Source organism: Macrobrachium rosenbergii, chromosome 41, assembly GCF_040412425.1.
Source record: "Macrobrachium rosenbergii isolate ZJJX-2024 chromosome 41, ASM4041242v1, whole genome shotgun sequence".
NCBI lineage: Eukaryota > Metazoa > Arthropoda > Malacostraca > Decapoda > Palaemonidae > Macrobrachium > Macrobrachium rosenbergii.
This window is the reverse complement of record NC_089781.1, coordinates 56,221,260-56,243,513: the sequence shown is the minus strand read 5'-3', so window position 1 is coordinate 56,243,513 and position 22,254 is coordinate 56,221,260. Positions and strand designations below refer to the sequence as shown.

The following is a 22,254-nucleotide window of genomic DNA, read 5'->3' as shown; positions in this document are numbered from 1 at the left end:
CTCTGCATTGGCAGAGTGGGAAGTAAATTAAGATGAGGAGCCATTTATAGGTTTATACAAAGGGTTCATGAAGAGGCAAGATTGCCAGGAAATATTAAAATAGAAGATTGGAAAAAGAGAGACAAATGATCAGAGTGGTAGACGGAAACATTACAAGAAGAAATTAAGTCACACAGTTGTGTGAAGAATAAATGCGAAGAAACCCGGCATCCTCCTCTGGACAGAGGTGCCAAGGTTCTTCATAAAATAACGGAGCCACGGGGCGCTAGCGCAAGAAGAGCTCAATGGCTCTTATTGGGCTACCTGGATTTATCTGTGCCCGTGACCTTTCTTCAGTGGACCTCCTTGGTAGGGGAATCAGTGGAACCGAGTCCGAGGGAGACATAAAAGTGCCACCTGCTCCAGTTTCTTTGATGGCCAAAGTAGGGGCACTCATTACAAGCTTAACTACTAGTCGTCACAGGTCCTTGAATTCATCGGCCAGTTGTGATATGGCAGAGTTCTTATTCATGGTTTTGTCTGTGGAGGACTGGGAAGGAGGAGAAGAGGTCATGGTGGGCATGAGAGCCTTGCAGCTTGCCATGACCATCTCAGGCACAGGTTGCGAGGCTGCACCTTTGGGTGAACTTCTGCTGTGGTCAGAGGAATATGGAGGGGACCCAAGTATATTGTGGATTGGCTCTCACACCAGTACTGGTAGCGGTGCCAAGCCGGAGAGGGAGAGGCGACCTGGACTGGGATCCCTTAGAGGAAGATTCAGGGTGTGCCTTGGCACTGGCAATGGGGCAGGGCCTGGCACTGGAATGTGATTTCTCAGGGGCTTGACAGTCGGAGCCTGGCACTGCTCAGGGCACTCAAGTGGTACTGGCAGCTGGTTTAAGGCAGGTCCTTGAGGACTCTTGGTTTTATTTATTTGTGGAGGGGATAGGACCCCTGGATTTCTGTAACCTAGAAGGGGATCGGAAGTCCTGTCCCAGGAGGAGGTCATAGCCTCCAGGAAAGTAAGTAGCTACTGCAAGTGCAGATTTTTTTATCTTTGAGGTCTTGTGACCCATAGCTTGACAGTGGGGAGAATCATCTTCGTCTGATTGATACCCTCCACTGAAATAAGTGGAGGTGCCTAAGGTTTTTGGATTTGTCACTGTCAAAGCAATGACGGTTGGTTTTGTTTTACTAAGGCATTTTCCAATAGAGCAGAGTGTCTTTGAACCTGACAAGCAGTGCAATAATTTTTGCTGTAATCTCGGCGTGGCACTGTCCCATTGGAGGGGGCAGGCCCTTTGTTGTTCATTCCAGAGCCAGTCATGGCTCAGTTTGGCGGAATCTGGGAGTGTCTAGCTGATTCTCAGCCTTCAAGCGGCACTGTTCAGTTGAGTGCCCTGATTTTTTACAATAGCTGCACATGGGCTTCTTGTGAGGGTGTCCATTCTTGGGCGGAGGCTGACTGGAGGTAGGGAAAGAGGGCCAAATCTTACAGCCCCAGGAACTGGCTGTAGGATGATGAGTGTCCCAGTGGTCTGCCAAACGGCAGCACTCATCTAGCGTCAGAGGGTTCTTGTCACAGAGGTAAGTAGCGATGGCCGGAGGGGATAGTGTAGGAAGTCCACAAGCTGAAAAGTTTCTATTATTTCTTCCACAGAGGTAGCGTTGCGGGATTCTAGCCACCGCTTGAGTGCTTGGGACTTGTGGCATGCCCAATTGGCCCATGTTTGACCTGCCTCCTTTGGGTGTCCTCTCCAACGCTGTCTCCATCTTTCAGAGGTGAGCTCGTAGGCCTTAATCATGTCCTTCCGGACCTCCACAAGATTTCCACGGTCTGCTAATGGGACGGAGCGGAACATAGAGATTTCTGCAGGCTGGGGCTTGAAATTCCTGAGGACCTCTTCCACTTGGTCAAGCCAGGCCTCAGGCTCCAGGTCACTCCATTTTGGCGTCATGGAGCTGGCGGCAGTGATGGAGGACGGTGGAGGTGTGGTTGCAGGGCTACAGACCCCTTGGGCAGCCATGACAAGCTCATGGGCTTGATCCCGGTCTTCCTTAGCTAATCTGTCTAGCCTGGCTTGCTCTCTTTCTTGCCTCTCCCTCTCTTCCTTGGCTTATCTTTCTTGCCTCTCCCTTTCTTCCTGCTCTGACCTGTCTAGCTTGGCTTGCTCTCTTTCTTGCCGCTCCCTTTCTTCATTGGCTTGTCTTTCTTTCCTTTCTCACATTTCCTTGGCTTCTCTCTGTCTCTCTCTCTCTCTCTCTCTCTTTTTATCGACCCAGTCTGACAGTTCTTGGTCCTTGAGCCCCTCCGAGGCATCGAGAGAAGTTTTCCTATTTCAGGGAGCAGGCTCTATTATCCCAACTGAGCGTAATTCGCAGGTTCGAAGGACGGTCTTTATCCGAGTTGTTCAGAGAACAAGCTCTTAGATTCACTGTCTAGTAGCTTGAAGAGCGTAATGGGTTCTTAGGTGAACGTCATTAATAACTTGTTCGAGAGCACGGGCTCTTAAATGAAGGTAACTAGTAGCTTGAAGAGCGTAATGAGTTCTTAGGTGAATGTAATTAATAGATTGTTCGAAGAATGGCTCTTAAATGAAGGTAACTAGTGGTTTGAAGAGCATAATGGGCTCTTAGGTGAACGTAATTAATAAACGGTTCGAAGAACGTGCTCGTAAATAAAGTACTAGTAGCTTGAAGAGCATAACATGTTCTTAGTTGAACGTAATTAATAAATAGTTCTCAGAACGCGCTCTTAAATGAGGTACTAATAGCTTGAAAAGCTTAATGAGTTCTTAGATGAACATAATGAATAAATGGTTCGAAGAACGTGCTTTTAAATGAGGTTAACTATTAGCTTGAAGACTGTAATGGGTTCTTGAACATAAGGTTCTTAATTGAACGAATTGAGGGGTTATCAGAACTCAAAATGTAATATCTCTGCCAAGATCAAAGTGTATTACAAACAAAAGAAATCACTTATGACCTTTACTCTACTTTGCAGATTTAATATGCTGTGAACACCAGTAATAATTCTCTTTTCTAGGAAAGTGATATTAAGCAGCATTTAAGGAGTATAAAAAATAAAGTAAGATGATTACTTAACTGGTAAAGGTTCATAAGGGAACGACTCTAGCGTGTTCTAGGACGTAAATGACCGACTTTAAGGGGTTCTCAGGACATAAGGTTCATAAGGGAACGACTCAGGCGTGCTCTAGAACGTAAATGAAAGTTTAAGATGTTCTGAGAACGTACATAAGGTTTGTAAGTGAATGACTCTAGTGTGTTCTTGGACAAAAGGGGAAAATTCTCAAAGGAATAAATATAACGTGTCCATAGAACGTGGGGGTTCGTAATTGAATGGATTTACTATGCTTAGAAACAACCTATGGTTGGAGCAGATGAGCGTACGCTGTGAAACAAGTTTCGGTAACACACGTCCTTACTTGGCAAAAGAACTGAGCTGCCCCGTAGTACGAAGGTAACCAGGTACCAATAATATGACGCTGTTATAAATTTCTGCACTGAGGCAAAATAAATAATCCTCCCTGATATGACGAGTACAAAATGCCTACAACGTTACTAACATGCACGGGTTGAATATTTTTCTTATGGTCAAGTCCGCAATGTATTTAATCTATTTAAATATGAAAGTTGCCTGACTGGCCCGTGCCTGAATAGTGTGGTTATTGACACAATGGTCGCACTCGCGTGGTATTTGATGATTCGGGGGGGGCAGGTAGGTTAAACATGTGCTGTTTGTTGTGAGCGAACTCTCGCGTAAAAGTTATGAAAAAGACGAACGCTATTGGAACAGTTTTCTCAGCTTGGCGCTCAGGATTTATGAATGCGTGGAATTCGCTCGATTACTTATGAGAGATACTCCAGCAAAGCGAAAAATTTCTGGTTGGGCTATAATTCATGGCCCGAATTTTACCGTGTGCCTAGCTAATTTTTTGGATGACAAATTGTCCAGAGTGCATGGAGGAAATAAGCGCACTATTTCCTTTCTTTATAACTTATATTGTAAAGTCCCCGCTATGCTGGTCTTCTATGATGAGCAACCCGTTTTCTATACCGCTCCTATAGGAGCGGGTCAAGCAGGATCTGCCATACTGAATCAACCACACTTATCTATGTAAATTTGTACCTGTTACCAACTTATTATGTATATGTCTCTTTTGCACACGTATTAGAATATTGTTAGGTCAGCCATTGTCCATTTTCTTTTAACTCAACTTGTATTTATCCATTGTAATTATTGTCGAGAGTAATTGACCTCAGGTCACCAAGACTATTGTATTCTTCTGTGTGACGTCAGTCCGCCGCTATATAAACAGCCTGCATCCTGAATAAAGTAGCAGTAACTTTTCTCCTGCTCATTACTTAGCACCTCTTAAAGTGGTGACCCCGGAGTGGTTCCTGGAGCCATTAGTGGACTCAGACGGCGACCTAGTCTTGGCTCCATGAACTACCCCACGCCCCTAGCAGACTAAATACGGCGCTTTAACCAGCGTTCGGGCGTGCTGACTCTCATCGGCATATCACCAGCGTCATTAGCGGACTCACACGGCACGCTCCCAAGTGCGTATTGACACGAGTATTCCACTCCAATTAAGAGGGCAATAGTAAGCATGGACGCGGACATTCCCTCCCACGTTCAGTTAGCCGAGAACCTCGCAGACTCAGACGTCTACCTCCCACACATATCGCCCGCATCCTCCCCTGCGCCAAGAATCACGCACTCCTCCACGCCGCTACCCGCGCCCCGCACGCTGCCCTTCCCGGTGGAGCAAACTAAAGCCACCCTCGCCATAAAGCTGCCACCCTTCACACACGGCAACCCAACATCATGGCTGTACAGGGTTGAGGGACAGTTGAGACTGGCGGGACTCACAGACGAGGTGCTACAAGCTGACGCTGTAATCAACGCCCTGCCAGAGGAGGTCTACAGAAAACTCGTCCCATGGGTGTCTGCCGTACGCCCAGTCACCTACCACCACCTGAAAACATCCCTCGCCGAGACCTGCTCCCTGCCTATCGCCGAGAAGGCTGCCCGCGCCCTCGACCTCGTCACCAGCCCGCAGCATGACCAGAACATCCTGGAGACTTAGGGCATGATCCAGGACCTCCTCACCCTTCCCGGCACCAACAGCATTGGTAGGCAGTCTGAGATCAGCCTGTCGAGGGAGATCCTCCTCCGTCAGCTCCTCCTGGAGGTCCGAACGCAGATCTTCGACCCTTACACCATGCCGCTCGAGGACCTGATTAGGACGGCGCAGCGGCTGACTGACTACGCAAGGGCAGCAAAGCGGGCATCCACGCCCGCACACCCCATCAGTTCCCTTCAGCTGGAGGATGGCGCAGAGGAGGAGATAAGCACCGTCACCAGAAGGCGGCCAGTGTATCACCACAAGAAAAACCCACCGGGCCCTTGCTACTACCACCAGCGGTATGGCAAGGACGCCCGGAACTGCCAACCCCCCTGCTCGTTTGCCCATCCAAAAAAACAGGGGAGGCAACAGCCAACAGAACAGGCCGCCATGGCAGCAGAGGAACCCAGGAGCCCAAAACCATTAGGCTTCTACGTCCACGACACCATCTCCGGCAGGATGATGTTGGTCGACACCGGGGCTGTTCGTTCAGTATTTCCACCATCCAGGGAGGACCGTAAGTGCCCACCAGACCCGGCTGCCTTCCTGACGGCCACCAACAGGTCCCCCATCCTCTCCTACGGCACCAGGCTCCTGTCGATCTCCATCCTTGGCCGGAGATTTACGTGGAACTTCATCGTCGCTGGCGTAAGGACCCCGCTCCTGGGTGCGGATTTCCTCGCCCACTTCAGGCTGGCAGTCGATGTTGGTCACAAGCGTCTCCTCAACACCGACTCCTGCCAGTCCCTCCCACTGGCACCGGGACCAAGCGTGTCTACCATCTGCTCCGTCGCCACACACCAGTACGCCCAGCTGCTGAAGGAGTTCCCAACGTGTTCAAGCCCAAGCTCCGTCAGGTACCCGGAGCCCCAGCAAAGCACGGAATCTACCACCACATCAAGACGAAGGGGCCCCCAGTGCACGCAAAGTTCTGGAGGCTTCCCCCTCGGCGCCTTCAGGAGGCCAAGGATGCCTTTGCCGAGATGGAGTGGATGGTCATATGCAGAAAGGCCTCCAGCCCGTGGGCATCTCCCCTCCACATGGTGCAGAAACCGGATGGTTCCTGGAGACCCTGTGGTGACTACAGGTGGCTCAACCTCTCAACTGAACCTGATCACTACCCTCTGCCAAACGTGCAAGATCTCACGGCCTCCTTTCACAGGGCCAAAATATTCTCTAAATTAGAACTTTTAAAATCTTACTTCCAGGTACCAGTTGCTGCAGCTCGGGATCAACTAAAAGGACCTCGCCCGGGAGCAGACCGCCGACCCAGAGACTCCAGCCTACCACACCGCCATCACATCCCTAAAGTGGAAGAACGTGGCCCTCGCCCCCAGGGAACCAAAACTCCTGTGCAACGTCAGCACTGGCCAGCCTCGTCGCCCCCTGGTGCCCACCTCCCTCCGCCGTCTGGTATTCGACGTCATCCACGGGCTGTCCCACCCCGCCGGCAGGATGACGGCCAACCTGCTGACGGAGGAGTTCGTCTGGCACGGGATGCGGAAGGACGCGAGGACCTGGGCGAGACAGTGTATCCGGTGCCAAACCAGCAAGATAGGACATCACACCGAGTCCGGGGTAGGCGAGTTTCCCCAGCCGGGAAGGCGGTTTGGTCACATACCCTCTTCCCCCGTCAGGTGGGGCCAGATATCTCCTGACGATCATCGACTGCTCAACCAGGTGGCCTGAAGCGACGCCCATGCAGGAAGCCACCACCAGCGTGTGCGCCGAGGCCCTCCTCTCCAGCTGGAACCAGCCGGTTCGGCGTCCCAGACCACATAACCACCGACAGGGGCCCAGCCTTCCTGTCCGAGATGTGGTCCGCCCTGGCACGCCTGCTGGAGACATCTCACCACACCACCACCGTCTACAGCCCCGCAGCCAACGGATTGGTGGAGAGATTCCAGAGGTCCCTGAAGGCATCCTCATGGCCCGCTGCACCGCCGAGGATTGGAAGTACCAGCTGCTTGGGTCCTCCTCAGGCTGAGAACCGCCCCCAGAGCCATCGGCGACCCGTCGTCGGCTGAGAAAATCTACGGGGAGCCCCTCGTAGTCCCGGGCGAACTAGTCACAGAAGATAGGCACAACCCGTCAGTTCAGAGGCTCTGCAACATAGTCGGGAAGTTCGCCCCCTGCCAGCGGACATACACCGACAGGTCTACCACCTTCACACCTCCCGGCTTGTCCTTCCTCCGCCACCCACGTCTTCATCAGGGACAACGCCGTCCGCCCACCCCCCACAACCAGGCCCTACAGGGGCCCTTCCCCGTGCTTGAGAGGAACAACAAAGCCTTCCGCCTCGCCCTGCACGGGAGGAACGACTGAGTGTCAATCGACCGCCTCAAGCCCACCCTCCTGGAGGAAACAGCAGACGGCACCGCGCAGCGCCCTCCTCGAGAGCCGTCGCCTCCGCAGCCAGGCCACCTCAAAGGGTGGACACGGGGCCGCCCCCGAAAGCAACCAGCCACACCCACAGCCAGCCGCTCCCACTCACACCACAACCCCCAGCTCACTTCGCGGAGCCGCGGCTCTCTCCAACGTCCCAGCAAATACCTGGACTAATCAGACGTTACCCACGTCTTGGGGGGGAGTATTTGTAAAGTCTCCGCTATGCTGGTCTTCTATGATGAACAACCCGTTTTCTATACCGCTTCTATAGGAGCGGGTCAAGCAGGATCTGCCATACTGAATCAACCACGCTTATCTATGTAAATTTGTACCTGTTACCAACTTATTTTGTATATCTCTTTTGCACATGTATTAGAATATTGTTAGATCAGCCATTGTCCATTTTCTTTTAACTCAACTTGTATTTATCCATTGTAATTATTGTCGAGAGTAATTGACCTCAAGTCACCAAGATTCTATTGTATTCCTCTGTGTGACGTCAGTCCGCTGCTATATAAACGGCCTGCATCCTGAATAAAGTAGCATTAACTTTTCTCTTGCTTATTATTTAGCACCTCTTAAAATATTCGTACCTCACTGCTTAGCTAATCCTAGTGGTTAAGACATGCAGACTACCATGCATTAGTCACAATTCTTGTGTTTTTTTGGAAGATAGACTCTCTCTTCGCTATGAAAAATCTTGTTAGCATGCACGAGGCCTATTCTTTCCTGGCAATGCACACAGTCGCGGTTTTATTCGCACCTTTGATAAGCTAAAAATAATAACATTGTACTTACGCTTTGGGAACTTACTTGCTTGTGCTTATTTTAGGATCTACATGACAGATTCATTTCTAATCTGTTATCCAGCTTTAGCAAAAGCTACTGGCTGGAATCTATGATTCTAGGCATTAGGTCGCCACTTTTCAAGTTCTTATCTGGCCTACTTACTGTATTCCTTGTTCAGGGGTCCAATCCAGGGTCTAGCTCGTGAACAGGGGCTTACTAATAAACCTTGAAATTCTGACTGTAATTGCTAGGCCAGGCAGGAACCTTAACAGAAAAAAACAGTCGGGCTGAGGGCCGTACTTCAACAAGGGACTGTTGCAAATAAACACTTAGGTTTACTTTAAATGGAATATATTTACATTTAAACACATCAATCAGAAGACTGGGGAATGATAGGCAGATACAACAGGGGGCTGCTATCACTGTTAGAAAACTGAAGTCTGTGAAAAATCCTCTTGAAAGGGATACTGAAGAGTTGATTGCAGTGGCCTTTTCACTGCAAGAAGCACAAGACAAGTCGATGTTTCCACAGCTCATGTACCATCTGTAATTTGATAATGCCAGCAGTTACACAAGGATAATTATAATGATCTCAGGCGAATCGAGGGTTAAACAGGGGGTGCCAAGATTGTGAGAGAGGTGCGAAATAATGAGTAGGGAGACAAGTACTGCTGATTTATTGATGAAAACTAGCTGCTTATAAAGCGGGATGCGGACGTCTGCGTAGTTCGCAGAGACCGCTGGTACAAAGATTTACAGATGACCTGAGGTCAAACTAGTTCCTTAAAAAACAGGGCAGGTTCATACAGAGAACATAGTGATAAACAATGCCTGACTTACAAAATAAATAACTTGTTACTTGTACATAATACATGATTGCTTAGAAAGACAACATACACACAGTTTACAATTATGATGATAAATATATATGCCACTCAACCTTAGGCCGTGGAAAGGCACCGCAGAAAACGGGATGTTCTCCACAGAGAACACGTTGAGCGGGGACTTTACAATACTCCTCCACCAATACGGAAGTAATGTCTGATTAAACCAGGTATCTGCTGGGGTGACGAAGGGGGCCTCTCTTTCTTGATGTCAACTGGAAAGGGTGGTCTTTCCGTATGCCATGCCAGACGAATTTCTCCATCAGCAGTCGGGCTGTTGTCTTTCCAGAGGGGTGGGATAGGCCGTAGATGATGTTGAAAACCAGTCGACATCTAGAGGCGGGTACCAGGGGGCGGGGGCGTCCGGTACTGACATAGCTCAGTAATGTTGATCCTCCTGAGCCGAATGGCACATCCTTCCACTTCAGCAACGTGACGGCTGTATGGTAGGCTAGGGTCTCAGGGTCAGCAGCTTGTTCGCGGACCAGGTCCTCGTAATCGATCCCGAGCTGTACAGAATCGATCTCAATCCTCGAGAGGGCATCAGCTACCGGGTTCTTCCTGCCGGGGAGGTATTTGATGGTGCAGGTGAACTCCGCAATGGCTGCGAGGTGCCGCTGCTGCCTAGAGGACCATGCGTCACCCAGCCTTGTGAAGGCGTGGACCAGCGGCTGGTGGTCGGTCCATATTGTGAAGGGCGTCCCCTCCAGGAGGAACTTGAAGTGCCGTACCGCCTTGTGTGCTGCGAGGAGTTCTCAGTCGAAGGTGCTGTAGCAGGACTCGGCGGGGTTTAGCCTCCTACTGAAGAAGGCAATGGGCTGAGGGGTCCCTCTGATGACCTGTTCCAGAACTGGTCGGGACCCCACACTAAGGTCTTTGGACGTCCCTTCAGGACCTCCGTCAGGGGGGGCCATGGTGTGAGCAATCCCCAGGATGAATCTTCTGTAGTAGTTGACCATCCCGAGGAATTCTTGTACGGCCCTGATGGCGGTAGGGGTGGGGAATTCCTCGAAGGCTTCGACCTTCAACGACATTGGGCGGACGCCCTCCGGGGATATCTTGTGCCCTAACAACTCCACCTTCTCGACACCGAAGGTGCACTTGTCAAACCTGATGATGAGGCCGCTCTCCTGCAGGCACTGCAGGACCTTCCGGATGTGTCGCAGGTGTTCCTCCCAGGATCTGGAAAAGATTAGGATATCGTCGACATAGCAGACGCATATGTCCAGGTCCCCCAGGATGCTGTCCATCAACCTCTGGAAGGTTGTGCCCGCATTCCTCAGGCCGAAGGTGGAGAAGGTGAAGATGCAGGACCTGAAGGGCGTGATGATGGCGGTTTTGGGGATGTCCTCTGGAGCTACTGGGACCTGAAAATAAGATTTTAGTAGGTCCATTTTGGAGAATATCCTGGCCCCGTGGAAAGAGGCCATCAGGTCCTGCATGTTTGGCAGGGGATAGTGGTCCGGTTCTGTTGCCAGGTTCAACCACCTGTAGTCGCCGCAGGGCCTCCAGGTGCCATCTGCTTTCTGCACCATGTGAAGAGGGAAAACCCACGGGCTGGGAGCCTTTTTGCATATGCCCATCCTTTCCATCTCTGCGAAGGCCTTTTTGGCCTCCTGAAGGTGCTGCGGGGGAAGCCATCAGAACTTCGCATGCGTCGGGTTGCCCTTTGTCTTGATATTGTGGTATATCCCATGTTTGGCAGGAGTCCCAGGCATCTGGCGGAGCTTGGGTTTGAAGACCTTTAGGAACTCCTTCAGGAGGGAACCATACTGGTGGGGCACGACGGAACAGATGGCGAGGTCCCTGGGGCCTGGTGACAAGGGCAGTGAATAGCAGGACTGGGTGTCCAGCAGGCATTTGTGGCCGACGTCGACTGCCAGACTGAAGTGGGCGAGGAAATCCGCTCCCAGGAGTGGAGTCCTGATGTCCGCGATGATGAACTCCCAGCTGTACCTCCGGCCAAGGATAGAGATCGACAGGAGCTTGGTGCCGTAGGAGAGGATGGGGGACCTGCTTGCAGCTGTAAGGCAGGTAGTTGGGTCTAGCGGTCGTCTGCGGTCCTCTCCTAAAGGTGGAAACACCGAACGCGTGGCTCCAGTGTCGACCAACATCATCCTGCCGGAGGTCGCATCACGGACATAGAACCCTACTGGTAAGGGGCCTCTGGGTATTTTTGTTGTTGCTGCCATGGCAGCCTGTGGGGTTGGCCACCGCCTCCTCCTTTTTTTGAAGGGAAGAAAGGGCAGGGGGCTTCACAGCTCCGGACGGCTCACCTGAACCTCCTGTGGAAATAGCATAGCCCCGGATCTTCCCTCTTCTGCTGGTGGGACGACCTTTTCTGCTCAATGGAGTTGACGGGCTCTGTGGTGGGGTCCTCCGGCAGGAGGTAGTTGGCAAAGCGTGCAAGCGTGGTCGCCCGCTTGGCCACCTTCATGGAGTCCATCAGCTGCTGTGCCAACCTGAATAGGTCCTCAACCAGCAGGGTGTACGTGTCCGTGATCTGCCCACGGACCTCCGGCAGTAGCTGCCGCCGGAAGATCTCCCTCGAATGACTGATTTCCTTGCGCCTGCCACTGCTGTCAGTCTCAGGGAGGAGGAGGAGGCCCTGGAGGGCATGTCACACTTCCAAGAGGTTTTCCTCCTGCCAGGGGTTGAGGGCGAGGTCGAGAGCACGGGCAGCTCTCTCTGAGACCAGCAAGGAGCTGGTCACGATGAGAATGGATTTCAGTTCTTGGAAGGTGGCGGGGACCGACGTTGTCATCAACCAAGAGGCGATCTTCTTATAAATCTCCTCCGAGAGGGCGTTAATGGCGATGTCCGCCTTCAACACCTCGTCAGTCAGGCCTGCTATTTTGAATTGCCCCTCGACCCTGTAGAACCAAGATGCTGCGTTCTCCCTGGTGAATGGCGGCAGCCTTATGTTAAGGGCCGTCTTTAGTTGGTCTGTCAGGGGGGCCATCGTGTGGGGCGGCGGTACCGGCATGGAGGTGCACGTGGGAGGGGGTTGCGAGAAGGAGGTGTCTGCCTCCGAGAGGTTCGCAGTAATTTGTACGTGGTTGGGAATGTCTCTGTCCATGCTCTCTTCCCGCTCCCACTTGGAGTGTGTGGGAACATTCACGCCAATACACGCTGGGAGAGCGTGTTGTGAGGGTCCGCTAATGACGTTGGCGACCTGCCAACGAGGGTCGGTTAACGCCCGAACGCTTTGTTAGAGCACTGTAGTTAGTCCTTTAGGGGTGTGGATTAAGTTCATTGGGCCAAGACTTAGTCGCCATTTGGGTCAGTTAATGGCTTCCAGGAACCACTCCGGGGGTCATCACTGTGAGCAAGGTGCAAAATAATGAGCAGGGAGACAAGTACTGCTGATTTATTGATGAAAACTAGCTGCTTATAAAGCGGGATGCGGACGTCTGCGTAGTTTGCAGAGACCGCTGGTACAAAGATTTACAGGTGACCTGAGGTCAAGCTAGTTCCTTAAAAAACAGGACAGGTTCATACAGAGAACATAGTGATAAACAATGTCTGACATACGAAATAAATAACTTTTTACTTGTATGTAATACATGATTGCTTAGAAAGACAACATACACAGTTTACAATTATGATGAGAAATATATATTCCGCTCGACCTTAGGTCGTGGAAAGGCAGATTTCTGGCAGATTTTTGGCAGGCTTTGTCTCCATTCGCCTTTTATCTGAAAAGAGGTAATTCAAGCAGTCACCAGGTCTTTAGGAAAGATAAACAGATGCACCAAAAAATGGAACATGGAGAGAAATTTACATAGGGGCTGAGTTTCTCACACCCTCCTCAGTTACTGTAGGTATCAGTACAAAATTGCGTTATTTTGGGTTGCAAGGCAGTTTGGAGGTTTGGGTTAGCTTTGGAAGTGGTTTCCCACTTAACAATATATATATATATATATATATATATATATATATATATATATATATATATATATATGTATATATATATATATGTATATTATATATATTATATATATATGTATATATACTGTATATATATACAGTATATATGAAGCCACAAATACCCCTTATCAGATTCACCTCACCTTTGAAATAACCTAGAACCAAAATCAGCTGTATATGACAATGTGGCCAGTATTCAAACCCGTGCCTTGTCTGTTGTTTGCGACCGTGGAAGCTGTGAATTTGCGTACCGATGCAGTCATCAAGAGAGATATAAGTTGATTTCGAATTTGCTATGCAAATTCCTGTGCAGATCAGATTCTGTGCTTAGATTCGAGATCTTCCCGCTTCCAATACCATGGATGAGTTTGCAACCCGTGACTGTTCATGATGGTTTTGACACTAAGTTACACGTGTCTTTTTATGCTCTCAAATATTAGTACTTCCCCTTGGGAATAACTTATGCCCAAAGGGCATCTATCTTGGCCATCATTCGACCTCTTGGATTGAACAGTGACATGCATGCAGTAGCTGAGTGTATACAGCACAGCACGACTATCTATGATTGTTTTGACGCTAACATGTGGCTCTTTTAATAATCTCAACATTTAGTCTGAAAATGCCCCTTAATTAATACCAAACTCACTTTACCTTTGAAATAATTTGCAACTAAAAGGAATTCTACGTGAAAAGTACACTTGGCCTAGCCAAAATTCGAATCTGTCTTTTTGTTTAACCAGAAACGACAGTGACTGACTCGTCCATTTAGTAACCAAGAGAGAGTTATTCTCGTAGGTGGGTTTAGACTTTGCTGTGAGCATTCCTATCTAATTAATGTTCTTTACTTAGAATCAAAGTCAACCACTGTCCACCATTGTACAGCTAAATGCTAAGTTTGTAACACGATACTTGAGGCCGCACTGTGTGTAAAGTATTCTTATACGCATTTCTGTGTTTAGTATTTCAAATGTTCTTTACTAGTATTAAGAGTTTTTTCATTACGTTCCTTATGAATGATGTTCGTTAAAGTATCATAAGTTCATATGTCAAATTTGAATTTCAGATTACAGGTTGCCAGGATTTTGAAATCGCCACTGAAGAGATGCAAGTGATTGACTGCGATGTTCATTTCATGCCTTTAGATGTTACCTTTGAGGAGCAGGGTACAGGTGTCCAAAGATCTGCAATGTCCTCTGTATCCATAACAAGAAATCCTGTTAATCTGAGGGAGCTTTATGTTGACAAGTATATGAAGCCTAACCTTCCATTTACTGTTAAGGTACCTTATTGATGGAAAGCTACTCCTGGTGTTTTTTCAGAGTTCAGACACAATAAAGAAAATATTTGAATGCAAGTTTGTCTAAGAAATAATGTAAAAATCTCATTTTAATTTTGTGAGAAATATGAACTGAAATGTTTCCTTACTATGAAAACACAGGTCAGAGCAGAATACCCTGATGGTGCTCCAGCCAGTGGTATACCACTAGAGGTGTGTGCGGCTGGAAAATGCAAAAACATGACAACAGCTGCTGATGGAGTTATCACTGCAGTTCTTCCCAACTATAAGTCAAACAGGATATTTGTAAGTCTTGTGTGAGCAAATTTTACACTATTTCATTTTCTGTAATATTTTTCTCTGAGTAAAGCAGGTTTAGTTTGCATTACTGAGATATAACAGACATTCTCTGTTACCCTGCTATGAGTTAATGACAAAGCGTAGGATTGCACGTCTCTTAGTTCAGGAGCATACATTTGCAACATATTTTCTTGTCAGTAACTTAAGAAGCCCTTGTCAGATGAAATGCACAAGTGGCTTGACCTCGGAATGTTTGAAAGTTGTTTACAAAATTGACATCCATACCATGACTAAAGTAGGTATTTTGTGAGTGGGTCAGAACTTGTGCAATTACTAAATTGTTTTAATATATCCGTGCATGTCTGAGACAGCTGCTTTGCTCAGAAAAAAAGCAACTTTAAAGGCAGCCCATCTTATTTTTTAATATCAATCATCTGATTAACATAACATATCATCTCTTTGATTTATACTAGCCGTCATACAGTTGGCAATAATTTCAGTGAGTTCTGTAATTTCCACTTTTTTATTTATATCAAACCTTGTCAGTTTTGTGTTTATGTTATTATCTGTGATATCCAAATTGCCCACCAAATTCATGATGCAGTGCTTTTTCATTCGAAGTGCTGTATCTCACAAAGTTAGAATTAGCTACAGAATTTCTGGGTGCCTAAATCTGTGAGCACATTTGAACAGAAAAATTTTCTTCAGGCTGGTAATCCTTTTCCAGATGACAACACTCAACTGCCGTGCTGACCTGCATGCTGCTTCGTTCTCAAGGAATGTGGAACATTACTATTCGCCTTCCAATTCATCAATATTAATCTTTTCCCCTGAGGAGGAGCTTAAATGTTCTCCAAATAAGTCTTTGGAACATTCTTTGACATTGTTGTTCGCAGCCAGCCAGCCATCTGCAAAGATAACAGTCCAGGTGAGCTCTTGGCCATTACTGAGATGCAGTTGCTGTCTTGATTGTTAGTTTTTCTCTCAAGCCTACATATAGACCCATAAAGGTATAGTTTGCAAAAAAAAAAAAAAAGAAATACAGACGTCTGTGTCTCTCTCTTTCCCTCATGGTAATGGTCCAAAATGCTTCATGGGTTGAAAAATTCACTCAATGCCGAATCTTGTAAATGGCATCTTCTTATCCACTATTTTTCAGTAAATTTCCTTGCTAGAATTCATTTGAAACTTTTAATAGAAAATCTTTATCAAGTTCTATTTTTACAGATTTTAATATGAAAGTTATGTAAGCATTCTGTAATAGCTGACTGTATTTCTCTTGGGCTAGCGAACGATAACAGAACGTGGCATCGTCAGTAAAACACAGCTAAGAATAATCAAAATGGATAATAAATTATGTTGGTAAAATATATAAAATCTCTACTTATAACAACATCTTATTAATCAGATGACTTTAACCGGGTTTGTTTGTCAAGATCTTTTCATTCGGGTCTTGGATGCTCAGCTTTTGTCAATATTCTCTCTACCTCCATCTCTGCCATTCAAGTTTAATGACCTACAGGTGTTTACTGAACTCTGTAACTCAGTATCATGAGGACAAACAATACGAGTATGTTACGGATATGTCTTGCGAAAAAGTGCTTCATCCGTGGTCTGAAATTAGTTTCTCTCATGCATAATCTCGATACATAGCCTGTCACCTTTCCATTTTCAAGTTCTGCAGTAGAGCCAAAGTCTAAGAAAACTCATGATAACATTTATTGACGTTTTCTTGGCCGTTTTTATGTAATTCAAGTTATATTCTTCATTCATAAGTTCTGCTTGTTGAAAAAAAGAGAAAAAAATATAAAAGAACTTCACTGAATTGTTTATCTTCTTCTCGAAATGGTAACTCCCCTAAAGTCATCAAAATTAAATACTATTTGAGCTAAAATACTCCTACCATTTGCTTTGCTGTGTTAACAGAAGAAAGAAAATAGTATATGGAAAAGTAAAAATAAGAGAGAGAGAGAGAGAGAGAGAGAGAGAGAGAGAGAGAGAGAGAGAGAGAGGGGGGGATATTGTTGTGTATTTCAGAACTTTGAGAGCTCATCTTCAGTTTTGTCATATAACGACAAGTACGATAATTATTGTGATTTGAGATTTTACTTTGCTGTAAATCAGTCATTTTTATCAGTTTCAATAATTTGAACTATTCTCATTTAGGATACGTCCTTTGTACTCAAATAAGAAGGAACAGAAATTGTAAATAATATGAATATTATGATACGAGGGTTCTTACATTAGACGCATCTTAGTGTTAAAAAAAATAGAAAACTCTTGCTCTTTGTTAAGTGATATTAATTGACGAGCTTTTCTGGTTGTATCATGAAAAAATGTCTGAACTTTAAACTTTCAGGTTATTTCTCGAGGACAAATTCAACACACCAGTACAAAAGAGTATCAGCTGACGCCCAGTGAATTGCCCTTTAATAAAGAGCACCTCGTGGAGCCTCTGCCTGGTTCACCGGAAGGCAAATTCACTGGCGTCCTGAACATTCCTTTGACTCTTCCTCACAGTGTCTCCCCCACAGCCATGGTGAGTGTCTGTCATCCTGTTGATTTATTTCTACATTTACAGTGCCATCATATTAGTTGCAAGGATAATCACTTGAAATTCTTATGGTCCCATAAAAACATACACCATGTGACTCAAGCAAAACATCTTTCCACAAGTCAGGGATTTGAATGAAAAACCCATCATACTGTTAGGTAATCAGTGACCCTAAAGCCCCGTTTGATTAACTTTATTAAGAGAGGGGTCACAGCTATTTAATTTCAAAATACAAAGACTTCAGAACAACATTCTAGATTAGTAAAACAATTTTGTCAACACGAGAATTTCAGAATAGGAAAATGGGCAGACGGTGTTAATTTCTCCAAGAAATAAATTAATAAAATTTGAGTTTTATAAGAATTATAAAGATGTACCTAAAAATCAGCTCGTAAAGTTCCTGGTTTATGGCACGACGTCATTCAGCCTCTAGGTACAGAAGTATTTAGAGAGAAATTGCTTAATACTGGAAAGTAGTTAGAAATCTTGGGCCTATTTTATGAATCACTGTGGCCCTACACTTTCAAAGTCTGAGTTATTTCCTTCCTAGAAAGGGGCCAAAAGTTTCTATATCTTCTTGGCACTCAAGCAAACCTGGACAGTCGTACATCACAGAGAACTGTAAAATGAAACATTTTCTTACTATCTTAATCTATTTTTCATACAAAATCCCCTGTCTACAAATGGAATAGCCTTCATCAGAAAGCTGGGAAGGTGAAGTCACGTTTAAAGATGAACACATAATAGCTCTGGTATCCTTGTTGATAGTGAGGCTGTTCTCAGTGACTGACAGAAAAGATAATCCCAACAGCAGGTTCTGAGTATTGTTATTCATGATCCCTGAAGGAGAGAGGTTCTGAAGCCACTAGATCATGTGATGGAAGGGAGGCATCTCAGGGAAATAATGATGCTTCTCTTTGTAACGGATTCTTGTCCAGTTTACCGCTTACGGAAAAGGTACTGAGAATCATGGTCTTCTAAACTTGGTAATCACCTTAAGCAGAGGTAAGCGAACAAGGGACTAGTCCTTATTTAAAGGAGATGGCCAGGGGACCTAAGTTTGCAATGGTAAAATTACTGGAAATAGCAATAAAGGCCGAAATCGCCTGTCTTCTCCTCCAGTTTAGCACACCATTTAATAATTTTCAAAATTATAAGAATGCCTTTTGGCATCTCGGTTAGGACTCCTGCCAACATAACAGACCCTCAAGGATAAGGTCGAGGTTGCTTTGCGTTTCGTTCATTTCACTGTCCCTCGCTGCGCATTTCCTGGAAATTTCGTCCAGAGAGAGGAACGGTTGCCTCTCGGGTTTCCTTGGTAGTTGTATACTTGTGACAAGTGTCATTACTTTATCATGAACATTATTAAGTGCAAGAAATTATGAAAGAGGCAGAGAGAAAGAGGAAAAAGGGAAAGACAATGTGATAACAAATAAAAAAAAAAAATGAGGATTACTCTGCCAAGTCCCTTTTGTATTTTAATACTGACATGATGGTGTAGGCTACATTTTGAAAGTACTGCTCACTCATTTTTTTTTAATCTCTCTCTCTGACCTACAACCTAAAAAACTGACCTAAGATACGGTTACCAGATTATCTACCCAGGTAGACATGGGTCATTGCAGTTCCTTTGCCCCCTCACCTCAGGAGAGACGGACAGACAAGAGAGCAATATGAATTAGGAACATTTCCTACTCCTTCATTCCAATGCCAGAATGAATTCTAAGAAAGAGAGAGAGAAAGAGAGAAATAGGATGGAGAGGGGTTGTGGACGCCCATAAGAGAACTTGTTAGAAGTAAGCGTCATTTTGTTATTTGGATCAATCCGAAGCCTCACCTTGAGTTCTAAAGTAGAACTTAAAACTGAGAGACAGTTATGTTCAGATTACATCCTGGATCAAGAACTAAATACCAAGTTGTTACTTTGTTGTGATTAAACCAGAATAATTTAAATTCAATAGATATCAAAGCACAAATGAAGCTAAGTTATGTCATTTGCTGTTGACAAAATATACTTAAAAACATAATTTTCAAGCAGTTTTAAACATTAAGAACAATGGAGATATTCAAATGTTACATGAAGATAAGTAATGCACAATTTCATCAGCGTATTTCACATGTGGATTTTGCGCAATTCTGCGACTGCTTTTCTATTGGCGATACTTCTTTTCCATCGGCGATGCTTCTTTTCCGTGCTCAGTTATGAAATCCTGGATCTCCTATAACCATAAAGTTGTGTTAACATAACCTTCAAATTGGCATCCAGATCTTTTCTATGACCGAGTAATGTAATATCAGTCTCCAACTTTGCCACCTCTTATCAAATTTCACAGTTGATAACCACCTATAATACACATATCTTTAAAATGAAACGCATTATCATTGGTCCATAAACTTGCCATGGGTCATAAATTATTGAACACAGGACATCAAAATCCAAAATCTAATGTACTTACAAAAACTTAGATTTGATAATCAACGTAAAATTTATAATCATCAAATCATTTGCAAAGTTTCTTTATTAGTAATCGTAATTATAACATCAAATTCCTTTCTCAAGAAATAAATGTACTAACAGTACCGATTTGCAAGGGCTGTCTCCAGTCCAGCTTCTCTCCTTCACCTTGAAAGAAAGAAACTTGGCAACCCTCGAAGAATCAACTAAAGTACTTGCGGTCGTTTTATTTACCAAAATGCTGCTGGCTACGCGATACGATGGGGTGGCTGCGAGCGAAAAGACCAAGATCACAAGTCGTAAGCTCCCAGGTCACTTTGGCATAAAGGCAAACCGATCATCTATACTAACCTGTTCTGATCTCTTGAACTTACTTAACTCCTAGCTAAAATTCAGGCAAAATGCTTCATTTTATGAAGTACAAGTCTCAGTACAGTTTGACAGATTACATATAAATCAGCTCTCGCCCCTTCAAGCTTTTGGTGCTTCACTTTTCCGGACGTTATTAAGGAAGATTTGTCAGCGACCGAGACTACACAAGGAAAACATCTCTTCCGTAGATGTCCTTCATGGATGTCACCAGTTCTGACGACCCAAGATGAGGGAATGGACCCTCGTTTTGTATTTTGTGAAAACATTCAATGTATGATTTTACAATATGATTTCACAATTATTTCATAATATCCTTACCATTTGGATTACAACTGATAATTCGCAGAGAAAGGCAGAAGTGGTAATGTTATTAGTTTTAACTAGGATATTTTCATCGTATACTGCTTTAAAAGAAACTTTTCTTGACAAATGATTCGCATAGTATTCTTTGGAATCTGGTTATCACAAGTACCCTGCTTTCAAGATAAATGTATTAGGGAAGTAGATGTTAATCCAGACGTGTAATCTGTGCTAACATTTCACCTAATCTGAGACTGAATGATAAAAATCAATATCATGTAGTAAAAATAATTTTTTCACCTTACCGTCTTTGCTAATGTTTACACTATTTTTGTCTTATTATCTTTATGGGAAGGATGAATCACTTGAAGAATCTGATTGAAGCGATGATAAGTTCCGCTTACGTTTGAAATACATGAAGGGCCATACTGTAAAATCCTTCTGTTATCCAGGTCCTTGCCTGGTACACAAGGGAAGATGGTGAGGTGGTTTCTGATGCTCGGGAAATTAGGATTGAGAAATGTTTAAGGAATTCTGCCGACATCAAGTGGGAGGCCAAAAAAGCTCAACCGGGAGAAGATACCTCTCTTTCTCTGTCATCTAAACCAAATTCAGTCTGTGGGCTTGGTTAGTATATCTCTATATTGAATTTTTTTGCATACATGTGAGTTGACATAAACAAGTTTTAGTACTTGCAAATACTATTGTTTTCTGAAAACGTGAAATTCAGCGATATTAACTTTAAGGTTTGCGAATATGATTCTTTCCTGTATTAATGAAATCTTATTTTTCATCCAAAAGGTGTTGTTGACAGAAGTACCATTTTGCTCTCCCAAGCATCTGACAAGATCTCATTAGAAAGCTTATTCAGCTTCATAGACGAATTCAATATTAATTCCTACGTCAATCGCCAAACTGATGATTATGAATATTGTAAACGCAAACACGAAAAGGAACTGGCCAACTCTCTTCAAGGTAAACACAAGGATGTTATTTAGAAGAATGTGAGATGTTCTTATAAACTCTAACCGTGGTTTCTTTGCCTATTTCCAGAGATGGTAAATACCCTCTAATTTTGAAGAATTACAGGTTAACAGGGCATTGCTTTAAGTTAACACACGAATCGCTCAGCATAGTCATATAAGAAAGCAAGTGGCTAAAACATACTGTAGGGTGTACTAAAAAATATGATGCATCTTCTCTTTATGGTGTGTGGCACATAAAATTGAACGTTCAAGCCTGGATTTCAGTCTAATCAGACTATAAATCTGTTCGAATACCAGGCCTCTGTGTTTATTTATATTTATTCATAAAATATTAGGAAAAATCTATGAATTTTCTTTTCAGTATTATTTTAAATCCAATTCAAAAGCTTCTTTTTACCAAAAAACATTGTTTACATTCACCAACAGCTACTCCATATATTACATTCTAATCAATGTCTGCTGTTGTAACCATGGAGAAGCCTCCCAGCATGATATTAGATATTCCTTTTGGACACGGGGCTGCTGAATACTATACCAGTGATTTATTGTATATATTGTTCATTGCTATCTAACATTAGAATTGATTAGTGCTTCATCTCCGGAAGGCTTCAAACCAATGTCTGGTTTATAAACAACAATAGATTGTGATTAGACCACCGAGCTATCTCTTTTGATATCAATGCAGTATAGGGTGGATGAAGATATTGTTTTGAATATTGTTTTAATGTGGGAGGCAGGCAGAGCTGAATGATAGATTGAAAAATATTAGTATACGTTTGAAAAGGTTCGTGGAAATAACTTTTGAGGGTATAAGGAGGGTAATTAAGAGGTTGAGAGGTTTAAAGGAAAGAGGAAGTGTATATGGTATTCAGTGGTCTGAAAAAGCTT

General features: G+C 44.9%; 1 protein-coding gene across 1 annotated transcript in view; it reads left to right on the top strand.

The window, feature by feature from the left end:
- The window catches only part of LOC136826867 (alpha-1-inhibitor 3-like), a 132,583-nt gene that overhangs the window by 66,845 nt on the left and 43,484 nt on the right, over positions 1-22,254 (top strand). Inside the window, exons 7-12 of the mRNA XM_067084375.1 lie at positions 14,187-14,402; positions 14,562-14,705; positions 15,427-15,627; positions 17,059-17,238; positions 20,833-21,007; positions 21,182-21,355. Of these exons, the coding sequence (XP_066940476.1) occupies positions 14,187-14,402; positions 14,562-14,705; positions 15,427-15,627; positions 17,059-17,238; positions 20,833-21,007; positions 21,182-21,355 (1,090 nt within the window). The remainder of the gene's footprint in view (positions 1-14,186; positions 14,403-14,561; positions 14,706-15,426; positions 15,628-17,058; positions 17,239-20,832; positions 21,008-21,181; positions 21,356-22,254) is intronic.